We start from the raw sequence: 18,041 nt of genomic DNA, 5'->3' as shown, positions 1-18,041 counted from the left end.
TTTATTTATGAAAGCAGGTAGAGGGCCAGAGTTTGCTGGCCTCTCTCTTGGATTCTGTTTGTTGTTTTGGTTGTTTCTATTCTAACTTCTCAGAAGGCTATAATCAGTGCTTAAAATTCTGTAATGATGATGGAATACTTGTTTTGTGCTGACAAGTGCATTGCTTTTATTTGCTTATGTGTTTGTGGATGTTGTGGCATAGGGAAGAAATGAGTATTTTGATTTATTGTGTTGATCATTTTGCATTCGTTTTACTTCACTTAATATATTTTTTTCAGTGTCTTTCTATTTCCTTAGGAATGGTACAATATCTTTCTTTTTGATTGATGAGTAGAATTCCATTGTATATCTATACTACATTTCTTGGTCCATTCATCCAATAAGGGACATCTAGGATGATTCCATATTTTGCCTATGATAACGCTGCAATGAAGAGATAAGGGAAATTCAAACATCTATGGAATTCAATGTCAATAAACACACAACATACCAGCTCCTCTGGGACACAACAAAAGCAATACTCAGAGGAAAATTTGTAACTTTGAGTGTCTACATAAACAAATTAGAGATATCTCAAATCAACACTCTAATGATATACCTCAAGTTTCTTGAAAAACAGGAACAAGCCAGCCCCCAACCAGTAGTTAGAAAGAAATAAAAATTAGACCAGAAAGAAATAGTTTAGAGGCACAAAAAAGCCATACAAGTAACAACAAAACAGAGTTGGTTCTTTGAAAAAATTTAAACAATTGACACCCTTAGAAAATCTAAGCAACTTACCTAAATAAATTAAAATTAGAGATTACAAAAGGGGATATCACAACAGAAGCAAGCAAAATCTACCCACCCTGAACCAAGAAGATTTAAACCAATTAAATAGACCCATAACAAGGAATGAGATTGAAATGCTTTTTAAGGGGCTAAATGTATAACCTTTAAGAAAAACCTTCATTTGTATGGTCAGAACTAAAGGCTGGCACTTAGTACTTATCTCACAGAGCATTGGTAGTGGATTACCATAGTGCCAGGACCTCGGCATTCTCTTAGCACAGAGATGGGAGGAGGTAGAAAAGGCATTGTGGTGGACAGTGGCACTGACTGCCTCGTGCTGACACAAAAACTCTAGACAACAGTGTCACTGCTGTGTCTTTGAGGAATGAAATGGGTAATGAAGTGCTAATTAATGCCGTTTACCGAAACAGTCTTTCAAACAGATACTCACATAACTTGCTGGCCTAGTAAATCTTTATAGTTTAATCATCTTTGAACCAAAAACGGCGAAAACAAGAAAATCATCCCTTATACATAACCACATTTGGTGGGGACAGTAGCTGGAGGTTTCTGTGCTTTGTGGTTGGAGAACCCAAGGTTCAAGATATTTGGGGACCAATGTCAAGTTGGACCTGAACCCAGCCTGATGAACTTCAAGGCCTTAACGCATTCTTCCCACCTCCATTATAACGGTGGAGTTCTGCAGTCACCGGAATGCGGGCAGCATTGGGGTGAGCGTTTTCCCACTGCTGTTCAATGTTCACTACATTTACAGCCTGGAGCCCACTGTCCTGGGAGATGTGCAGCCCAAGGAGCAAAGAAGGGGGGTGGCACTGGCTTCTACCCACAGCCCCCTCCCCGTGGGGAGATCACCATGGAGGAGCCCAGCCAGCTGGTCTAGTAAAGCCAATCAAGGGTCTCCCTGTTTGTGTCTTGGATTTTCTTTTTTAGGGGAAAGAAGGTCCTCCTGGACCCCAAGGCCCTTCGGGAATTCCTGGAATCCCAGTAAGTGATTCTTAAAAAAATATCGTTTCCCTTTATAAACATAAGCAAACACAAATATATATATATATATATATATATATATGTAAAGGAATATATATATATATATATATATACATGTAAAGGCATGATGATTAGTGGAATTTCATGATTTTAAAAATTAGAAGATATACAGCTACTAACTTATTCTTCAGCTGAATCAACCAAACTTTGGGGCAGCCAGTCTTCCATATATATATATGTGTGTGTGTGTGTGTGTGTGTGTGTGTGTGTGTGTGTGTGTGTGTGTGTGTGTGTGTGTGTGTGTGTGTGTGTGTGTGTGTGTGTGTGTATGTGTGTGTGTGTGTGTGTGTATTTATATTGGTGATGTGTTATTGATTTAAATGGTTTTCCTCTCTTTGTATGTAAGTATGTATATGTGTATATATATATATATATATATATATATATATATATATATATATATACACTACAAAATGGCTTTCCATCAGCATTGTTCTGAACTTTTCCATTGACTATGCATCTCAGTATAGGTGAGATGGACCATGTGCTTGTAATCGGCTCTGTCCAGAAAGGCCTCTGCATGGAGAACTAATTCTTGTGTGGTTGGAGGTCTGGCCTTGCCTGCTGCCATCACTGGCTCCGGCCATGTATTCTTTTACCATTTCTTTGTGATTTCTAGGACATGCTATACTCTCTTACCACACTTGGGCGCCTTCTCTCGGGCTTATGAGCATTTTCATCTGCCAAGCACATGCTCTGGTTTCCTCTTTGATGGCTGCTGTTGTGTACATTGCTGGGAACTGGAACCCTGGCCACACACACACAAGGCAGCATTCACCACTAAGCTACATTTCCAGTCCCAGTTCAACTTGCTATCTTTCTTCCTTGAGTTGATCACCCTGTTGGTTTATTTTGTACTTCTGGGATGTTGAACCCAGAACCTCAAGCACGGTCTAGATCCCCAGACCCCTGAGGACTTTGATCCTTCCCATGTCAGTCCAGTCCTTGTGGCCTGCTTCCTTCTCTGTCCAGACAGACCAAATCAGCCTCTCAGTCTCACCTCTCCTGTCCCAGCTGCTGGTCACATTTGTACTGGTGTAGTGGATGCTGCTATTCCTTGATGTGATTCCAGTTGCTCATTCAAACAGACTCAGATTAGACACCCTCTGTTTTCTAGATCTGTGGATATAACAGAGAAGAGCAGTTAGTAATACTACATTATGAGGGAGCAGTTTCAAAGAGAGTTAAGAATTACATCTGCTCTGGTTCTCCCTCAGTCCTCACAGACAGGGAGCATACAGCATTAATTAAAGGCGTCTATAGATGGGTAAATTGCTCTCATAGGGCCCTTCTTCATAGAATGCCTGACAGACACTCCCACGGATGAGTGGAGGTGCTGTCTCTCCTGGGTAGCCCTGAATGCAGTCCTCTGCCTATCTAGGCTTATGGATCTCAAGTGACAGGCTGGGATGGAGCCACTGTCAGTGTAAACAGCAGTCCTAGAGACTGGTATGTCATCGAAACCTAGGAAATCACTGTTGGCTAAATTCTAGCAATGGTAAAGCTAGGAGAGAAAATCTCCACTTTGGAACAACGAATTTGCATCAACCCTTTATCAATATTCCACTGTGTGCCCAGGCTGTGGCTCAAGTAGTGAAGAGCTCTGGTCAGAGGCCAACCAGAGGCCCTGTGTTCCATCTCCATTACATAAATTCCTCTCAAGGACTCGATTAGAGGAAGACAGCCTTCAACATGATTATGTTGTTCCCCTAAACATCTGATCTTCCCTTCCATCCTGCCCCCTCCCTCCGTCTCTCCCTTCTTTCCTTCTAAGGTAGATTCAATCAGTCACCATCTCTTTTTGCCTAGCGTCACTGCTAAGACTAATGTCTGTTGACTAGTATCCATTGACTAGTGTCCATGTCTAGACTGGGCATTGTGGCCTCCTGGTTCTTCATGAGCTGTTTTCTTTTCTCTCTCACTTTCATCTCTCTCTATTAACTCCAACCCCATCACACCCTTCATGGCAGCCTCCACAAGCTAATTTTCTCTCTCCACCAAAGGATTCCTGGCCCCAGCTCTTCCCTCTTCCTTCTGCCTGGCCTATTAGAACCCCTCCGTGTGCCTGGCCTATTAGAACCATGACACCTCCGTGTGCACTGTCCTCACCGTCTGTGAGCCCTGGATCCAATCTTGGTCTCTATGTCCTCTGTCATCATCACCGTCACAGAGTTCCTTTCCCATCTCCAGAGACCTGAGGAAATGCTTGTCTCTCAGATGATCAGGAAGATGTTAGTGCACATGTAGAGCTGAGCCTGGATGGGGCAGATGGGGAGGGGCTCATGGCTGGCTGCATAAAGAGAAATTGAGAATGCTCATAGCCTTCCTAGAACCAAAATGAACTACCCCTGTACGTAGTTCTCTGAGTCAAGCGGGTGCCCCAAGAACATTGCAAATGCTCTGCTCTTCCCATGTAATGTCCTCTTCTTTATCACTACTGACCTCCCTGTCACCATGTTCACCCAGGAGGCCCAGCAATGAGCCAGGGGCACGCCATTCTCCAGTGAGGATGGTGATCCTCCAGATCGATGGCAAGAATACCGTTGCTATTCGAGATGCGTTGCTTTCCTGGGATGGGATGGGTCATGCGAGTCTGTCAGACATCCATTGTCAGAATCTTGATGCTGGGGAAGAAATGGGGGAAACTAGACCCACTCTGTGTGTGTGCGTGTGTGTGTGCGTGTGTGTGTGCGTGTGTGTGCGTGTGTGTGCGTGTGCGTGTGTGCATGCGTGTGTGTGCGCGTGTGTGTGCGTGTGTGTGTGCGTGTGTGTGTGTGCGTGTGTGTGTGTGTGCGTGTGTGTGCGTGTGTGTGTGTGTGTGTGTGTGTGTGTGCGCGCGCACGCGTGCATGGAGATGGCCTCTATAGCTGGTGAGGGGAATTTGGCAGAAAACAGAGATGGGCTGTGGTGGCATCTATGCTCCCCTCCGCTCTACTGTTCATGGACCTCATAACTAAATTGTGTTTCTCTTGTAGGGAGAAGAAGGCAAACAGGGCCGAGACGGAAAGCTGGGCCCCCCTGGAGAGCCGGTAAGGCACATCCACACTTCTCATTTCATATGCTAAATTCGCCATTCCTCAGCCACAGCTCCTCTGTGCTGAGGGGCTTCTGTGAACCAGGAAGTCTCTTTATTTCCCCCTAAAGGCCACCTGCCTTTTATTTTTGAGCAGAGTAAGTCTCAGGAAGGTGAAAGGGCCAGTCCAACACCTCCCTGCCGGGAAGCCTGGGCGTGGGGTCCTGTGCCTCCTCCACCTCTGTGCACTGCCCATGGGGCCTCAGTCCTGCCCGTGGGGCCTCAGTCCTGCCCGTGGGGCTGCATTCGCTGGGGTAGGTGAGCTGGACCTGCCGTCGAAATCTGACGTCCGTAAGAAGGCAAGCTGGGCAGCGTTACCACCGCTTTGATAACGGTCAGTGAGGCGTTTGCGGTTCTTCTCACATGGCAGTCATCCACTGGCTCTAAGGGTGTCCTGCGAGATGGACACAGTGCTCCTGAGGTGCTGGAGGTACCCGCAGGAGCATGCTGGGATTTCTAAGGTCCCATCGTGGTGTCTGCAAGCTTGCCTCCCCGAGCTTTAGCAAGTCAAGGCTCCTGGAGGAGGATGACCCTGCAGGGTCCTCAGCGACTTTGTTGTCATCAACCCAGGGCCAGGGTGTGGCTCAGGGGCAGAGCATGAGCAAGGAGGCCCTCACAGCCATCCCAGCACCATGAATTGACAACAAGAGGACCACATCAAAACAAAAGGAACCCCACAGGTTCAGGGGGAGATGAATGGGTGGGCACGAAGCCTGGTTCTCCAAAGGCCCACCCTAAGAAGCTGGCTGCATGCAGGGCGAGCGTGCATCTGGAAACAGCCACACATGGCAGCTGTCAGAACAAATGGAGGCTTTCTGTGTGAGTTGTGAGTTGATGTGGGACCGTTACGAGTACCATGTCACAGGGAAAGACAGAGGTGCTGAGCAGTGCACAGTCTGCCTTACTTTTGTTGTAAATATGCTCTCCAAGAACAACATCAGAGTCACAAGGATAGACACGAGAATGAAGAATTGTCTCAGCAAGGCAAAATTGGCTTCTGTGGAGGAGAGTATGTTCCATCAGCCAACAATCCCCTGGCTGGCAAGCACTCGGAGCCCAGGCTGCTCCCTGTTTTTATCCCTGACACAGCAGGCCCTGCCCCGTTGCTCAGTTGGATTGAGCTCAGGTTCACAATCTGCCTATGATCGGCCAGTTTGAAAAGGGTAAAACTTTTTTTTTTTTACATAAGGTGACTTTGAAATGACATTAACTGTATACAAGTACACCCTTGGCTGTTTCTTGAACAATCTGTTGTGTGTCATAATTTCATCTTGAGAAGAAACCATTTTAAGACAAAACCTTACATTTCAAAAATCCTTCCTTATCCCAAAGCAGTTCCTCTTCTCCTTCACAGGAGACAAGCCACCAGGCCAAAGCAGGAACTTTTAAGCAGGCATTTTTCATAGAAAAGATAGTTTTTCTCACATACCCAACAAAAATAGATGTCTTTATTTTCCTAGCTTTCGATGTCAAGGAACTCTGTGAGACTCCACAGAAGAGAGTAGTTTGCGTTCACTGGTGAGGGCTCTGAGCCAAGGGACCACAGGAATGAGAAAGCAACTTCATGCACCTGCCATGCAGTGTAAGGGTCTGGGTTCATTTCTTCACCTGTTAAAGAATTAAAGGGCAGGAACTTGTTTAAAGCAGACAGAGCAAGTTTAGTTAAAAATGAAAGTAGAGCAGAGACTCTGTGGAAAAGAGCCAGAGCTGGAAATCCAGAGGAGTCCTCTCTCGGGGTGATTATTGCAGTACGGGGGCAACATCCACATCTTCTCCACTGAGTTGGGCCCTGATCGCTTGAAGGCTCATATATCTGTCACCCTGGCTCTTTTCAGGGCGTAAGCAGGCACCCAGGGCATTGTGGGAGGAAGAAGCATTTGATTAGAAACAAGGGCATTATGGGAAGAAGCATTTGAGTAGGAGTGCAGGGCATTATGGGAAGAAGTATTTGAGTGGGAATCCAGGGCATTGTGGGAAGAAGAACATCCTGATGAGCCACATGTTATGCCCACCTTTTTGGCTTTTTCATCCAACACCAGGCCTCGAGCCCCATATCTGTTGTCTTCCTCATTGGTGGACACTCTACCGTCTGAGTCACCCCAAAGAGTTGGTTGTTTCCATTTTTTTGTCATAGGTCCGCCATTTTCTATTCCTATATATCTATTCTTCCTCACCATAATGTTTGTATTTTAAGTTTTGGAGCTATAGATAAGCATTTCTTACTGACAAAATTAAATGATAATGGTGAAGTAAAAATGTGTTAGTCCACAGTTACAGCAACAATCACCGCTGGGAAGTGGTACTGGCTCCACTCCTTGATGACCCAGAGTGAGTCAGATAGCGTCTGTGAGCACTAGTGTCTTTTTCTGTGGAATGAAAAGAAGCTGACTGCCAGAGTAACTGGAGGAGCAAATGAGGGGAACACTGCATGTCCTGCTCCGGCTTGTCTGACTGTTAATTATTTTAGTGAGTTTCTTTTTGCAGCTGCCCTACTTTTAATTCCTGGTGAGGTCGAAACTGTAGAGCCGTTGGAGCCCTTGAGTAGAATTACATAAAAGTTTCTAGGGGGAAGTTCATGTTCCGTTTAATTTGTTTGGTCATAAACTATTATCACTGCCTCTAAATTTCGCAGTTCTGCCAGAGGCACCTCTTTGTCAGTTTACACTGTTTGCCAGATGTCAAAGCCAAGATTTATCACTAGGGGGAATGGGAGGGGAAAACAGATCATCACTACAAACAAAGGCTCTAGAATTCTGAAGCAGCCTAGCAGACATGCTTAAAGCAGGGCTGACTCCCAGGTGACCTGCCCCGGGAAAGAGACCAAGGGCAGTCAGCAGGTGGATGGCATCAGAAACTGTGTCCTCTGGCTGGAACTCCTGCAAGCACCTGAGGCCCGGGCATAGTACTTCACCTCCTTTTCCAATCTGTTGTAAAGCCCCAGGGGGGAGGACCATCATCATTCCAGCTGGGGAACTTGTCACAGAGCGGTAGACAGATCAGTCAAGATCATCAGTTCATCAATGAAGCATCCAGGGGTTAACCTGGAGCACAGAGCTCAGAACAGGGACCCAGCTTTCTGGAGGTGCATTAGCCTGAGAAGTGTCCCTCCACTAGAGTAACTGGGGACTTTGATCTTTTCTTCGGTCTGTTTATTGAATGCCAGCTCTAGCCTATGCCTGTGCCAGGCATTAGACATTACTGATGCAAAAACTAAGTCTGTCCTGGGTGCATGGAGTACATGTTGGACACAAGGCTGTGTCTCCTGGACTGCACATGACTGGTGGGTAACCTCACCCCCAGCAGCAGAGAGCCCCATCCAGAACCCTATGACCTGACCAGGAATAGCAGTACTCCTGCACGTGCCCGGGCCTAAGATTTACATGCCTGCATTCTCCCATTGATTCACTGGGAAACTTCACGGCGCTGCCCTCCTGTTCATCACCCTGAATTATAGGGACGGGTAGAACCTAGGATCCCCTGAGATCTTAGGCAGAGGTTGGGAGCAGGTATTCAGGAGGGAATCCTACAAAGTAAACCTCTGCGGGACTGGATGAGGGGGCGAGGAAAAGGCCAGCTAGTGCGTCACTCCTCCGGGGAGCACAGAGAGAGCTCTGTGGGGATCCCTGAGGATCACCACTAGAAGGTCAGCCCTTCCCCATCTCTGAGGCAGGACCAGGGTCTGGGATAGCTACGTATCACGCTCCAGCCTTTTGTGGATGATCACTGCTCCTGGAGGCCTTCCCTCACACATGTATGGGCCTTCTTCACACCTTCAAGAGCCCACTGGAGCCAGCATGTCCTTGCCCCCCTCCCCCTCCTCACTGCCCCCCCCCCCCAATCTAACAGCTAGCCTCTGAAGGAGTTGTAGGACTGGGGCAGGCAGATTCACTCCCAATGAGCCCAAGGATGTGGCTGGTAAATGTCTTCACTAGAACTTGAGTTGTGTTCCTTGGGTAGATGACCCAACTTCTCTGTATCCCAGTGCTCAGCTGGAGGGTTAAGAAGAGTTTCACTGGATTTCAGGGTGGATGCATGGACACCGTTAAGGCCTGCTGGTTATTGTCCCATTTTTCTGAGCGTAATCTGGATCCCGTGGCCACCATCATACTTTCCTTCGGAGCAGAGCCAGGATAGGTCTGTACTGCCTGACTCGCAGAGACCTACATCACAGGCAAGAACAGCCATCTGGGTGTGGAGCAAGTCTAGGAAGTCTGGCTTCTCCATTTCGATGCTCAGTGGAAATGTGCCTGCCTGCTTCTCTGTGTCACCTCCCGGAAGGCACAATCCTTAATAGCTTCTGGGTGAAGACATCCATGGGCATTGAGATGTTGCCGTCATCTCTCCTCAGGCTGGAGCACTTCTGACAGTGCAGGGCATGAGGAGTCAGGAAGCACTGTGCAGCCAGCACTCCCAAGGAAACCTAGAAGGCTCTGGGCATGGACGTATTGTGGGTGTAGGCCTAGATGAAATGGACCAGAAAACGGGGGGAGCAGGCTGACAGTCATAAAGACTGTGGCTTGTGGACATAGAGCGATACAAAGTACTGGCAGACGGCAACAGGGAAATCCTGAAAATACGGTCTTCCAACTGTTCTTTTCTTCTTTCAGGGCAAAGCAGGAGAGCCGGGTCTGCCAGGAGCGGACGGTGCCCGAGGACCACCTGTAAGTTTAGGACCAGTGTTGGGCATGGTAGCGTGAAGCCCCTCAGCCACGAGGCTCTGCCCACCTTGGGTAGGGATAGCTGAGACCTGAATGTGAGGTTACACACCCATCTCCCCATCCTCCGAGAACAGGGGTTCTTCCAAGAACATCTCTGCTGTTTCCACATATTACATGTGGAAAATCACAGCCCCCCCCCTTCCCCCGCCACCACCACCACAGGACTGTTTTCACTTTTCTGCGTTGGTTTCTTCTTGATTATACTTTTAGTGGGTTCTCTCTGAATAGTAAGACCTAGACATGAGTGTTCTAAAAAATATCTTTGAGGAGTTGTACAAAGGGGTTTCAATTCGGTGTGTTAACTTATGAATACCATGCATCTTGACCAATGTCTCCCCTTCCATCACTGTCTTCATCTTTCCAAACTCCATCCATGGCCTCACGCTATCTGGTTCCATTCTTGTCTAACTACAGTGAATATTAAGACTGTATTTTCCCATCCTTTTCTTCCCTTCTCCCCTTAAGCTACAGCACCCTCAGACAAAACATATTTCAGCTTTCTGGTATTTATTTTGTTAAACGGTCAGCTAACAAGGAGTTGCGTTATTGAAATTTACCCCTGTGTATATTATATTTTGTTCAGTTCGATTGTGTAAATATATGCGTGTGTATGGCCCTGTTATCAGACATGCTATTAATTTAGATCAAAATGAGAAAAAAAACATGCATCCCTTGTCTCTCTGAGCCTGACTTGCTTCACTTAACATATTTTTCTAGGTCCATCCATTTTCCTGCAAGTGACATAGCATTATTCTTCCTGATGGATGAATGAATTTCCATTGTGTATGTGTGTGCGGACATATCTAAATCATATTTTCTTGATCCACTGGTTCATTATAGGGCATCTAGGCTGTTTCTGTAACTTGGCTATGGTGAATTGTGCAGCAGTGAACATGATTGTGCATGTGTCTTTATTATATCCTGACTTGTAGTCTTTTGGATAAGTGTCCAAGACTAAAAGTGAGTCTTAATTTTCATCTGCAAATTTCTCCATAACTAAGATTTTTCTAATGATTTTAGGATTTTCTAATGCTTTATTTTTCCATAATTTCAAAGTTATTTACACAATTATTTAAATTGTTTCTGGAAAAAATATGTTGTTTAATGAAAATCTTAAAATCCAATTATCTGCCAAGAAGTAGCAGACCAAAATTGTGACTTCTGTTTCCTTAATGTTGTTTTTCTTTAAAAAAATCAATAAATCACCAAGCTAGTTTTTTCAATAGGAGGAAATAAAACACAAAAATCAATATTGCTCTCACCCAAATCTCCTTGCTTTTCACCTAACCACACCAGAAGGAGCCTGAGCACCAGGACCGTTTTTGCCTGTGGGTGTTGAAATACAGAATAAGCAATTGATTTTTTTTCCAAGCATACTTGAAATTGATGATCTCATTATATTTTTTCTAAAGGCATTTTTAAAATTTATTAGATGACTGCTTACTATGGAACATAATATAATCTCATAAAAGTATGGTATCATGGTGAATAATGGTTAGTTCATTTGTTTGTTTTTTTTTCTCGTAGCGTGGGTGGGGGTTGAACCCAGGGACTTCCACATATGACCAGATTATAACTGTACTATTCAGCTACAGCCCCAGGCTCTGTGTTCTCAAATCAAATAAACTAGTTAATATTAGTATACATGAATAGTACAAGGGAGTGTCATTGTGATAATTCTGTAGGTGCATACTGTGCATCTACTACCTCTTCTCCACTGCTTTTCAGACAGTGTTGAGTTGGTTTCATTATGCTGTCTTCATATATAAATATATATATATATGCACATAGGCATATATGTATGTATAGATGCATAAATGTATATGGATATATGTATAGTATACATGTATGTCTATGTACACATATACATGTAATATATTTTCTACTTTGATCCTCTTCATCCCCTCCTCACTGACTACCTCAGTTTCTCTTTTATACTAATATTATTATTATTACTACTATTATTATTCTAGGTACCAGATATGTGTAAAACCTTGATACATGGCTTTTTGAGTTTTTATGATCTCAGTCAACATGTTCTCAAGTTCCATTGTATTCTTGCAAATGACATGATTTCATTCTTCTTTGTGGATGATGAATTTCTATCTCTCACCCATCTGTATCAGTTTCTCTAGTCATTTGTGGGGACTCTAGCCTGGTTCTTTATCTTGCCTATTGTGACCAGTGCTTAGTAAACATGGGTGTGCATGTATTTCTCTTGTATGTTGATTTACACCCTTTGGATATATGACTAGGAGTGGTATAGATGGGTCATAAAGTAGCTCTACTTTTTTGTGTATGTGTGTATGTGTATGTGTATGTGTATATGTGTGTTTGTGTGTGTGTGAGTGCACACATGTGCACATGCCACTTCTGCCTTTTTTTTCCTTCTTTTGGTGGTTAATTGGAAATAAGAGTCTCATGGGCTTTTCTGCAGGGCCTGGCTTTAAACTGCCGTCCTCAGATCTCAGCCTCCAGAGTAGCTAGGCTTACAGATGTGAGCCACCAACGCCCAGCTTCTACTCTTTTTTTTTTTTTTGAAGAAATTCCATATTGACTTAAGCAAAATTGATGATTGCTTGTAGAATTATAGAATGCAATATAATAAACAAATGATGCTGGGAAAACTGGTTATCTCCTTGAAGACTTTCTCCCATTTTGTGGGTTGTCTTTGGAGTCTGATCATTGCTTCCCTTGATGAGCAAACGCTATTTTGTTATTTCTTGCTTTTATCTCCAGGGCAACTAAAAGTCTTATTCAGAAAAAGGTTTATAACTAAATTTTCTATTTTCCCTGTTTTCCTTTAGTAGGTTCGGAGCTTTAGGTCTTACTTTAAAGCCTTTTATCCATTTTTAAATGATTTTTGTACAGGATAAAAGAAAAGGGTCCTATTTCTGTTTTTGTGTGTGTGTAGATAGCCGATTATCTCACAGCCTGTGTAGGGTGTAGGAGTGGAGGAAGGGGTGTGTCCTGGGGCTTGAACTCAGAGCCATCCTTTAGCTTTCTCGCTCTACCACTTGAGCCAAACCTCTGCTTTGGCTTTTGGTTGTTAATTGGAGATTATAGTCTCACCGGCTTTTCCTGCCTAGGTTGGCTTCAAACTGTGATCCTTAGATCACAGCCTCCTGTGTAGCTAGGTCTATAGGAGTCTTTGGCTCCTTTGTAAAATGTCAGATGGCTGTGGGAGTTTATTTCTGTGTCTTTGATGCTGTTCTCTTTGTCTTTGTTTGTGTATGCCTGTATTCAAGCTTGAACTCAGGGTCAGGGTGCTGTTCCTGAGCTTTTTGGCTCAAGGCTAGCACTCTACTGCAGTAGCCATAGCTCTACTTCTAGCTTTTTGGAGGTTAAATGGAGATAAGACTCCCATGGATTTTTTTCGTCCCAAGATGACTGGCTTGGAACTATAATCCACAGATCTCAGCTTCCTGAGTAGCTGCGATTATAGGCTAGTACCCAGTGTTCCATGCGTCCTTGTATCTATTTGCATTCCACTACCATGCTGATTTTTGTTGTTGTTGTTGTTACTGCAATGTGATTTGAAGTCTGGTGTTGTGATACCTCCAGCATTGCTCTTTTGGTGTATTGGGTCTTTTTTAATGAATTTTATATGAATATGAATTTTATATGAATATGAATTTTAGGATTGATTTTTCTGTTCCTGTGAGGAACAACATTGGGGTTTTGATGAGCTTTTTGATGAACTGTTTTCACTGAATCTGTAGATGGTGTAGTCATTTTCACAGCATGGATTCTGCTAGACCAAATCCAAAGATATGGCAGCTCTGTCCATGTTCTGTTTTTTTAAACATTTCTTTCTTCAACATTTTATAGTTTTTATTGAATAGGTCTTTTCCCTTCTTAGATAATAATTTACTTCTAGGTGTTTTTGTAGTTTTTTGATGCTATTACAAGTGGAATTGTTTTTACTGAACTTGTTCTCAGCATGTTCATTGTTGTATAGAAAAACCTACTGATTTTTTTATATGTTACTTGTATATCGTGCTATTCCAAAAACCTCGGGATGCTTTGGTAGAATCTTTTGCCTCATTTAAGTCAAGGATTATATCATGTACAAGTAAGAATAATGTTCCTTCTTCCTTTCCTATTTGAATTCCTTTTCTTTCTCTTACCTTATTTCTCTGCAGTAATTTCTAGCACTCTATTGAATATGATAGAAGAGAGTGAACACCTTTGACTCAGACCTGACTTGGGAGGAAATGATTTCAGATGTTCACGCAGGTAGCATTATGTTAGCTATAGCCGCACATTTTTTGAGTTGAGACTGGCGAGAGAGGGTACCCCGTAGGTCCCGCCAGAGGTTCTGTTCTTCTCAGGAGATAAGGCCAGAGCGGGGTGTGGAGGGTCCTTGCTCTGAGAGCTCTGTGGGGCCGCAAGCTGCTGCTTGATTTCAGAGGCAGGGAGAGGCCATGTGTCAGTCGGGGTGTGTGTGAACCACAGCACCACTTTCCTCATCGATAAGCCGGGCACACAGAATTCACCTTTCATGACTTGAGGACGGTGACCTGAGAGTACTGTGAGGGCCAGCACCGCATCGCGGGCCCCATAGGGAGGAACCCTGACCTCGCCTTCCTTCCTCCCCTCCATCACTGCGCCCCTCCCCCATCCTCCCCCTCCATCATCACTGCGCCCCTCCCCCTTCCTCCCCCTCCATCACTGCGCCCCTCCCCCTTCCTCCCCCTCCATCACTGCGCCCCTCCCCCATCCTCTCCCTCTATCATGCGCTCCTCCCCTTCCTCTCCCTCCATCACTGCACCTCTCCCCCTTTCTCCTCTTCTATCACTACACCCCTCTCCCTCTCTCCCCCTCCATCACTGTGCCCCTCCCCCTTCCTCCCCCTCCATCACTGCACCCCTCCCCCTTCCTCCCCCTCCATCACTGCACCCCTCCCCTTCCTCCTCTTCCATCGCTGAGCCCCTCCCCCTTCCTCCCCCTCCATCATCACTGTACCCCTCCTCCTCCATCACTGCACCCCTCCCCCTCCTCCCCCTCCTTCACTGTGCCCCTCCCCCATCCTCCCCCTCCATCATCACTGCACCTCTCCCCCTTCCTCCCCCTTCCTCCCCCTCCATCATCACTGCACCCCTCCCCCTCCATCACTGTGCCCCTTCCCCTTCCTCCCCCTCCATCACTGTGCCCCTCCCCCTTCCTCCCCCTCCATCACTGCGCCCCTCCCCCTTCTCCTTTCCCACCTTCCTCCCCATTCTGAGCACACAGCAGGGCCCAGTGTCTGTCTGGCAGTTGACAATGAGCAGAGTTGGGTGGAGCCAAAGCCACAGGAGAAGATGTACCTGCTCTTCATCACGCTAAGCCTACGCCCTTCCTTTGCCCCTTGAGCCTGCTGTTTGTTGAAGTAACTCCGTCTTATTTCTTCCAGGGCTTCAAGGGACATACAGGCGATTCTGGGCCCCCTGGTCCTCGGGTAAGTGAGTGACTGGCTTTGGAAGGTCTCCTGGGTGAGTCAGAGTGGGCACATTTAGAGGGAGGGCTGCTGAGGTGCGCAGCAGGGACATACCGTGTTACCTAACCCTCGGGCTCTACTCTCACGCCCTCTTTTAGCCTGATTCCTCTTGCTGGTCCTGCTCGAGGGCAGGCAGATGCACGGCCAGTTTGACCAGAGCCACCCGACCTCTGCGGTGGTTTCCAGCATCTGGGATGTGCATGTTGCCCGGGAGCCTATGAAACAAATCTCAGCAGTGGGTTTATTTTGCAGAGGGCGAATCTGAAGCCCTGAAGATATGGGTGGCCGTTTCCCCAAGGTCCACCTTCTTCCATAGTCTATTTCCTTCTCCTTTAACTCCAGTGCCCGGATGAAAAGGACCCTGGGGTCTGTGGCTGTGCTAATAACTAATAACTAGTACAAAGCCACAATAGAGAGTGTGGGGGGGGGTATGGCCACCAGATAAAGAGAGGACCCGAGCAGGCCCTGCTGATCCTTGGCTTGCTGCACTGCGGGGGGGGGGGAGCACGCGAGGCCCCCCGCAATCTTCCTGCTTCTCCCCCCCATCGGCCTGCAATCTTTCTGGTCCTAGTTGTGGGTGATGAAGATCCCGCCCTGTGCAGCAGGCTCTGCCCTGTGGGAGGCTGTCTCTCTTTCACTGCTGTCTCTCTTTCACTTCCCCTGAGGCCCCCGGCTGGAGGCATCCAGAAGCCAAGGCAGCTCCATCCCTAACAGCCTCTTCTTGTTTCTAGGGAGAGCCTGGGGCCATGGGCCCCCCTGGCCAGGAAGGGACACCAGGAAAAGATGTAAGTGTGTTTTCAGTGGGGGTTTGTTTGTTTTGTTTTGCCAGTTCTGAGGCTCCAACGCAGGGCTTGGACGCTGTCCCTGAGCTTCTTTTGCTCAAGGTTAGCGCTCTACCACTGTAGCCACAGCACTACTGGCTTTTCTTGTGTATGTGGTACTGAGGGGTTGAACCCAGGGCTTCAGGCATGCTAGGCAAGCACTCTACCACTGAGCCGCATTCTCAGCCTTGGTGGGGTTGTTGTGGGGGACCCTGGGTGTGCTGTGGCCTGCGGGAGTTGGGAAGACCAGGGACTGACAGCAGGAGCTGCTCTCTGCAGTGACTGGTGACCCTGCTGTAAAGTGCCACACAGTGAACTCCACACGCTGGCCAGGGCTTCCTGCCCGTGGTGGGGCCTGTGCCTTGTGGATTAACTATGCTTTGCCTGTTGGTACCCATGGCAGGGCCACTGTTGCACACTCTGTGCCCTAGAAAGACAGCCACCTCTCCTCCTAGCATCTTCCTCCATCTCCTGCTTCCTTAGTAATCATAGCCCCTCATCTCCATAATTTATTAATTAATTTAGTGCCAGTCTGGGGGCTTGAACTCAGGGCCTGGGTATTCTCCCTGATCATTTTATTTTTATTTGTTTTGCTCAAGGCTACCACTCTATCTCTTGAACCATAGCTCCACTTCTGGCTTTTTGTGGTTAATTAGAGATAAGAGTCTCATAGGATTTCCTGTCCAGGCTGGCTTTGAACCATGATCCTCAGATCTCAGCCTCCTAAGGAGCTAGAGTTACAGCCCAGCTGCATGTCATTTCAGATGGCTGAGATGACCCTTGGGTTAAGTGGTCTTGAATCAGGACAGTGCAAGTATATTTCTTACTCGGGTGATATCATTAAAACACTGAGATCTGGACAGGTTAAGGACTTACTGTCCTTATGGAGAGCCAGAGGAAGGTGCAGCCAGACTGCAGCCAGTATTTGCCAGGTGGTCATGTCCCCAGTGGCTGGCAAGCTTTTGTATTTGGCATCTTGCAGGCCTCCTGACGCTGGAGGAAGTAGCTTGGTTTCCTGAGAATGGCTCTTTGGAGGAAAGTATGAACATGGTGTCTTGAGCTCTCAGGTGGCCCCTGTCTGCCCTTTGCCCTCTTTGGACCGGGCTGAGAACTGGTGAGGTGGAAGCATCTCAGTGTTCTCGATGCCGTGAAGCATGCCGGCCCTTTGGCTGACCTGAGTTGATGGAGCTAGACGGGATCAAAGGAGAAAGCTGATCTAGGTCCCATGTTTTTCCTTAGCACCTACTCTAGCGATGCGGTGTGTGAAGAAGCCCCCTGTGCATAGCTGAACGCAAACACACCCCAACCCTGCCTCGTGGGGGCCTCTCAGATGCTAGGTGGCAGCTGGGCAATCCTGGCTTAGCCACTTCTCTACTTCAGTGTTCACTGGGGGGAAAAGTCCTCCCCAGGTTGCATTGGAGCTGGTCTCAGCCCAGACCACACTCAAGATGGAGTTGAGTAGGAGCCTGGGGCACCAGCTGGTGGGCAAATGCTTTCTTTCTCCATCTGAGCTCTCTGGCTCTTTTTAGTTTAAAAACTGGGCTTTTAGACTGTTTTCTAGTCCACTGTGTGTGGTAACATGTCAAAACTCTTGAGACTTCTCCCCTAACACAGTAGGATTACAGCAAGTAAGGAGGCTGCCTGGGCCTCATAAAAATGGTAGTGCTTTGTGAAACATGGCTGCTTAGCGCCAAAGGCCCTGTGAACCTGGTGGGCACTGCTTAGCTCCAAAGGCCCTGTGCACCTACTGGGCAGATTTTTTTTTCTGGGAGGATTCAGTCAGGAGACGATGGAAATGGGGTGAGATTCCTGAGCAAGTGGGCATGTACCCTCAGGCCTCAATGAGAACTTACACGAAGTGTCCTCGTTTGTGAGAAGCAGCTTTGCGCAAATGTGCAATTACCAGTGATTCATAAGGGAGCGGCTGGGTCTCTTGGTGCCGTCTAGCCCACATTGGAAGCTGGACCATCAGCCTCTTTCCTGTGTCTCTCTGTGATGACATGGCTCATGTCTGTCTGTTCCAGGGTGATGCCGGACCTGCAGGGCTACAGGGTCCCCGAGGTCCCAGGGGACCCCCGGTAAGTTTTGCCTTGAGGATTTGCTGCATGTGTTGG

General features: G+C 46.8%; 1 protein-coding gene across 1 annotated transcript in view; it reads left to right on the top strand.

The window, feature by feature from the left end:
- Positions 1 to 18,041, top strand: part of LOC138806170 (uncharacterized) — a 50,511-nt gene that overhangs the window by 21,061 nt on the left and 11,409 nt on the right. The window contains exons 7-12 of the mRNA XM_069991713.1: positions 1,723 to 1,776; positions 4,812 to 4,865; positions 9,517 to 9,570; positions 15,023 to 15,067; positions 15,838 to 15,891; positions 17,952 to 18,005. Of these exons, the coding sequence (XP_069847814.1) occupies positions 1,723 to 1,776; positions 4,812 to 4,865; positions 9,517 to 9,570; positions 15,023 to 15,067; positions 15,838 to 15,891; positions 17,952 to 18,005 (315 nt within the window). The remainder of the gene's footprint in view (positions 1 to 1,722; positions 1,777 to 4,811; positions 4,866 to 9,516; positions 9,571 to 15,022; positions 15,068 to 15,837; positions 15,892 to 17,951; positions 18,006 to 18,041) is intronic.

Source organism: Dipodomys merriami, unplaced genomic scaffold, assembly GCF_024711535.1.
Source record: "Dipodomys merriami isolate MVZ:Mamm:240054 unplaced genomic scaffold, mDipMer1.0.p SCAF_4, whole genome shotgun sequence".
Classification (NCBI taxonomy): domain Eukaryota; kingdom Metazoa; phylum Chordata; class Mammalia; order Rodentia; family Heteromyidae; genus Dipodomys; species Dipodomys merriami.
The sequence above is the reverse complement of the archived record's forward strand: the minus strand, read 5'-3'. Positions and strand labels throughout refer to the sequence as shown.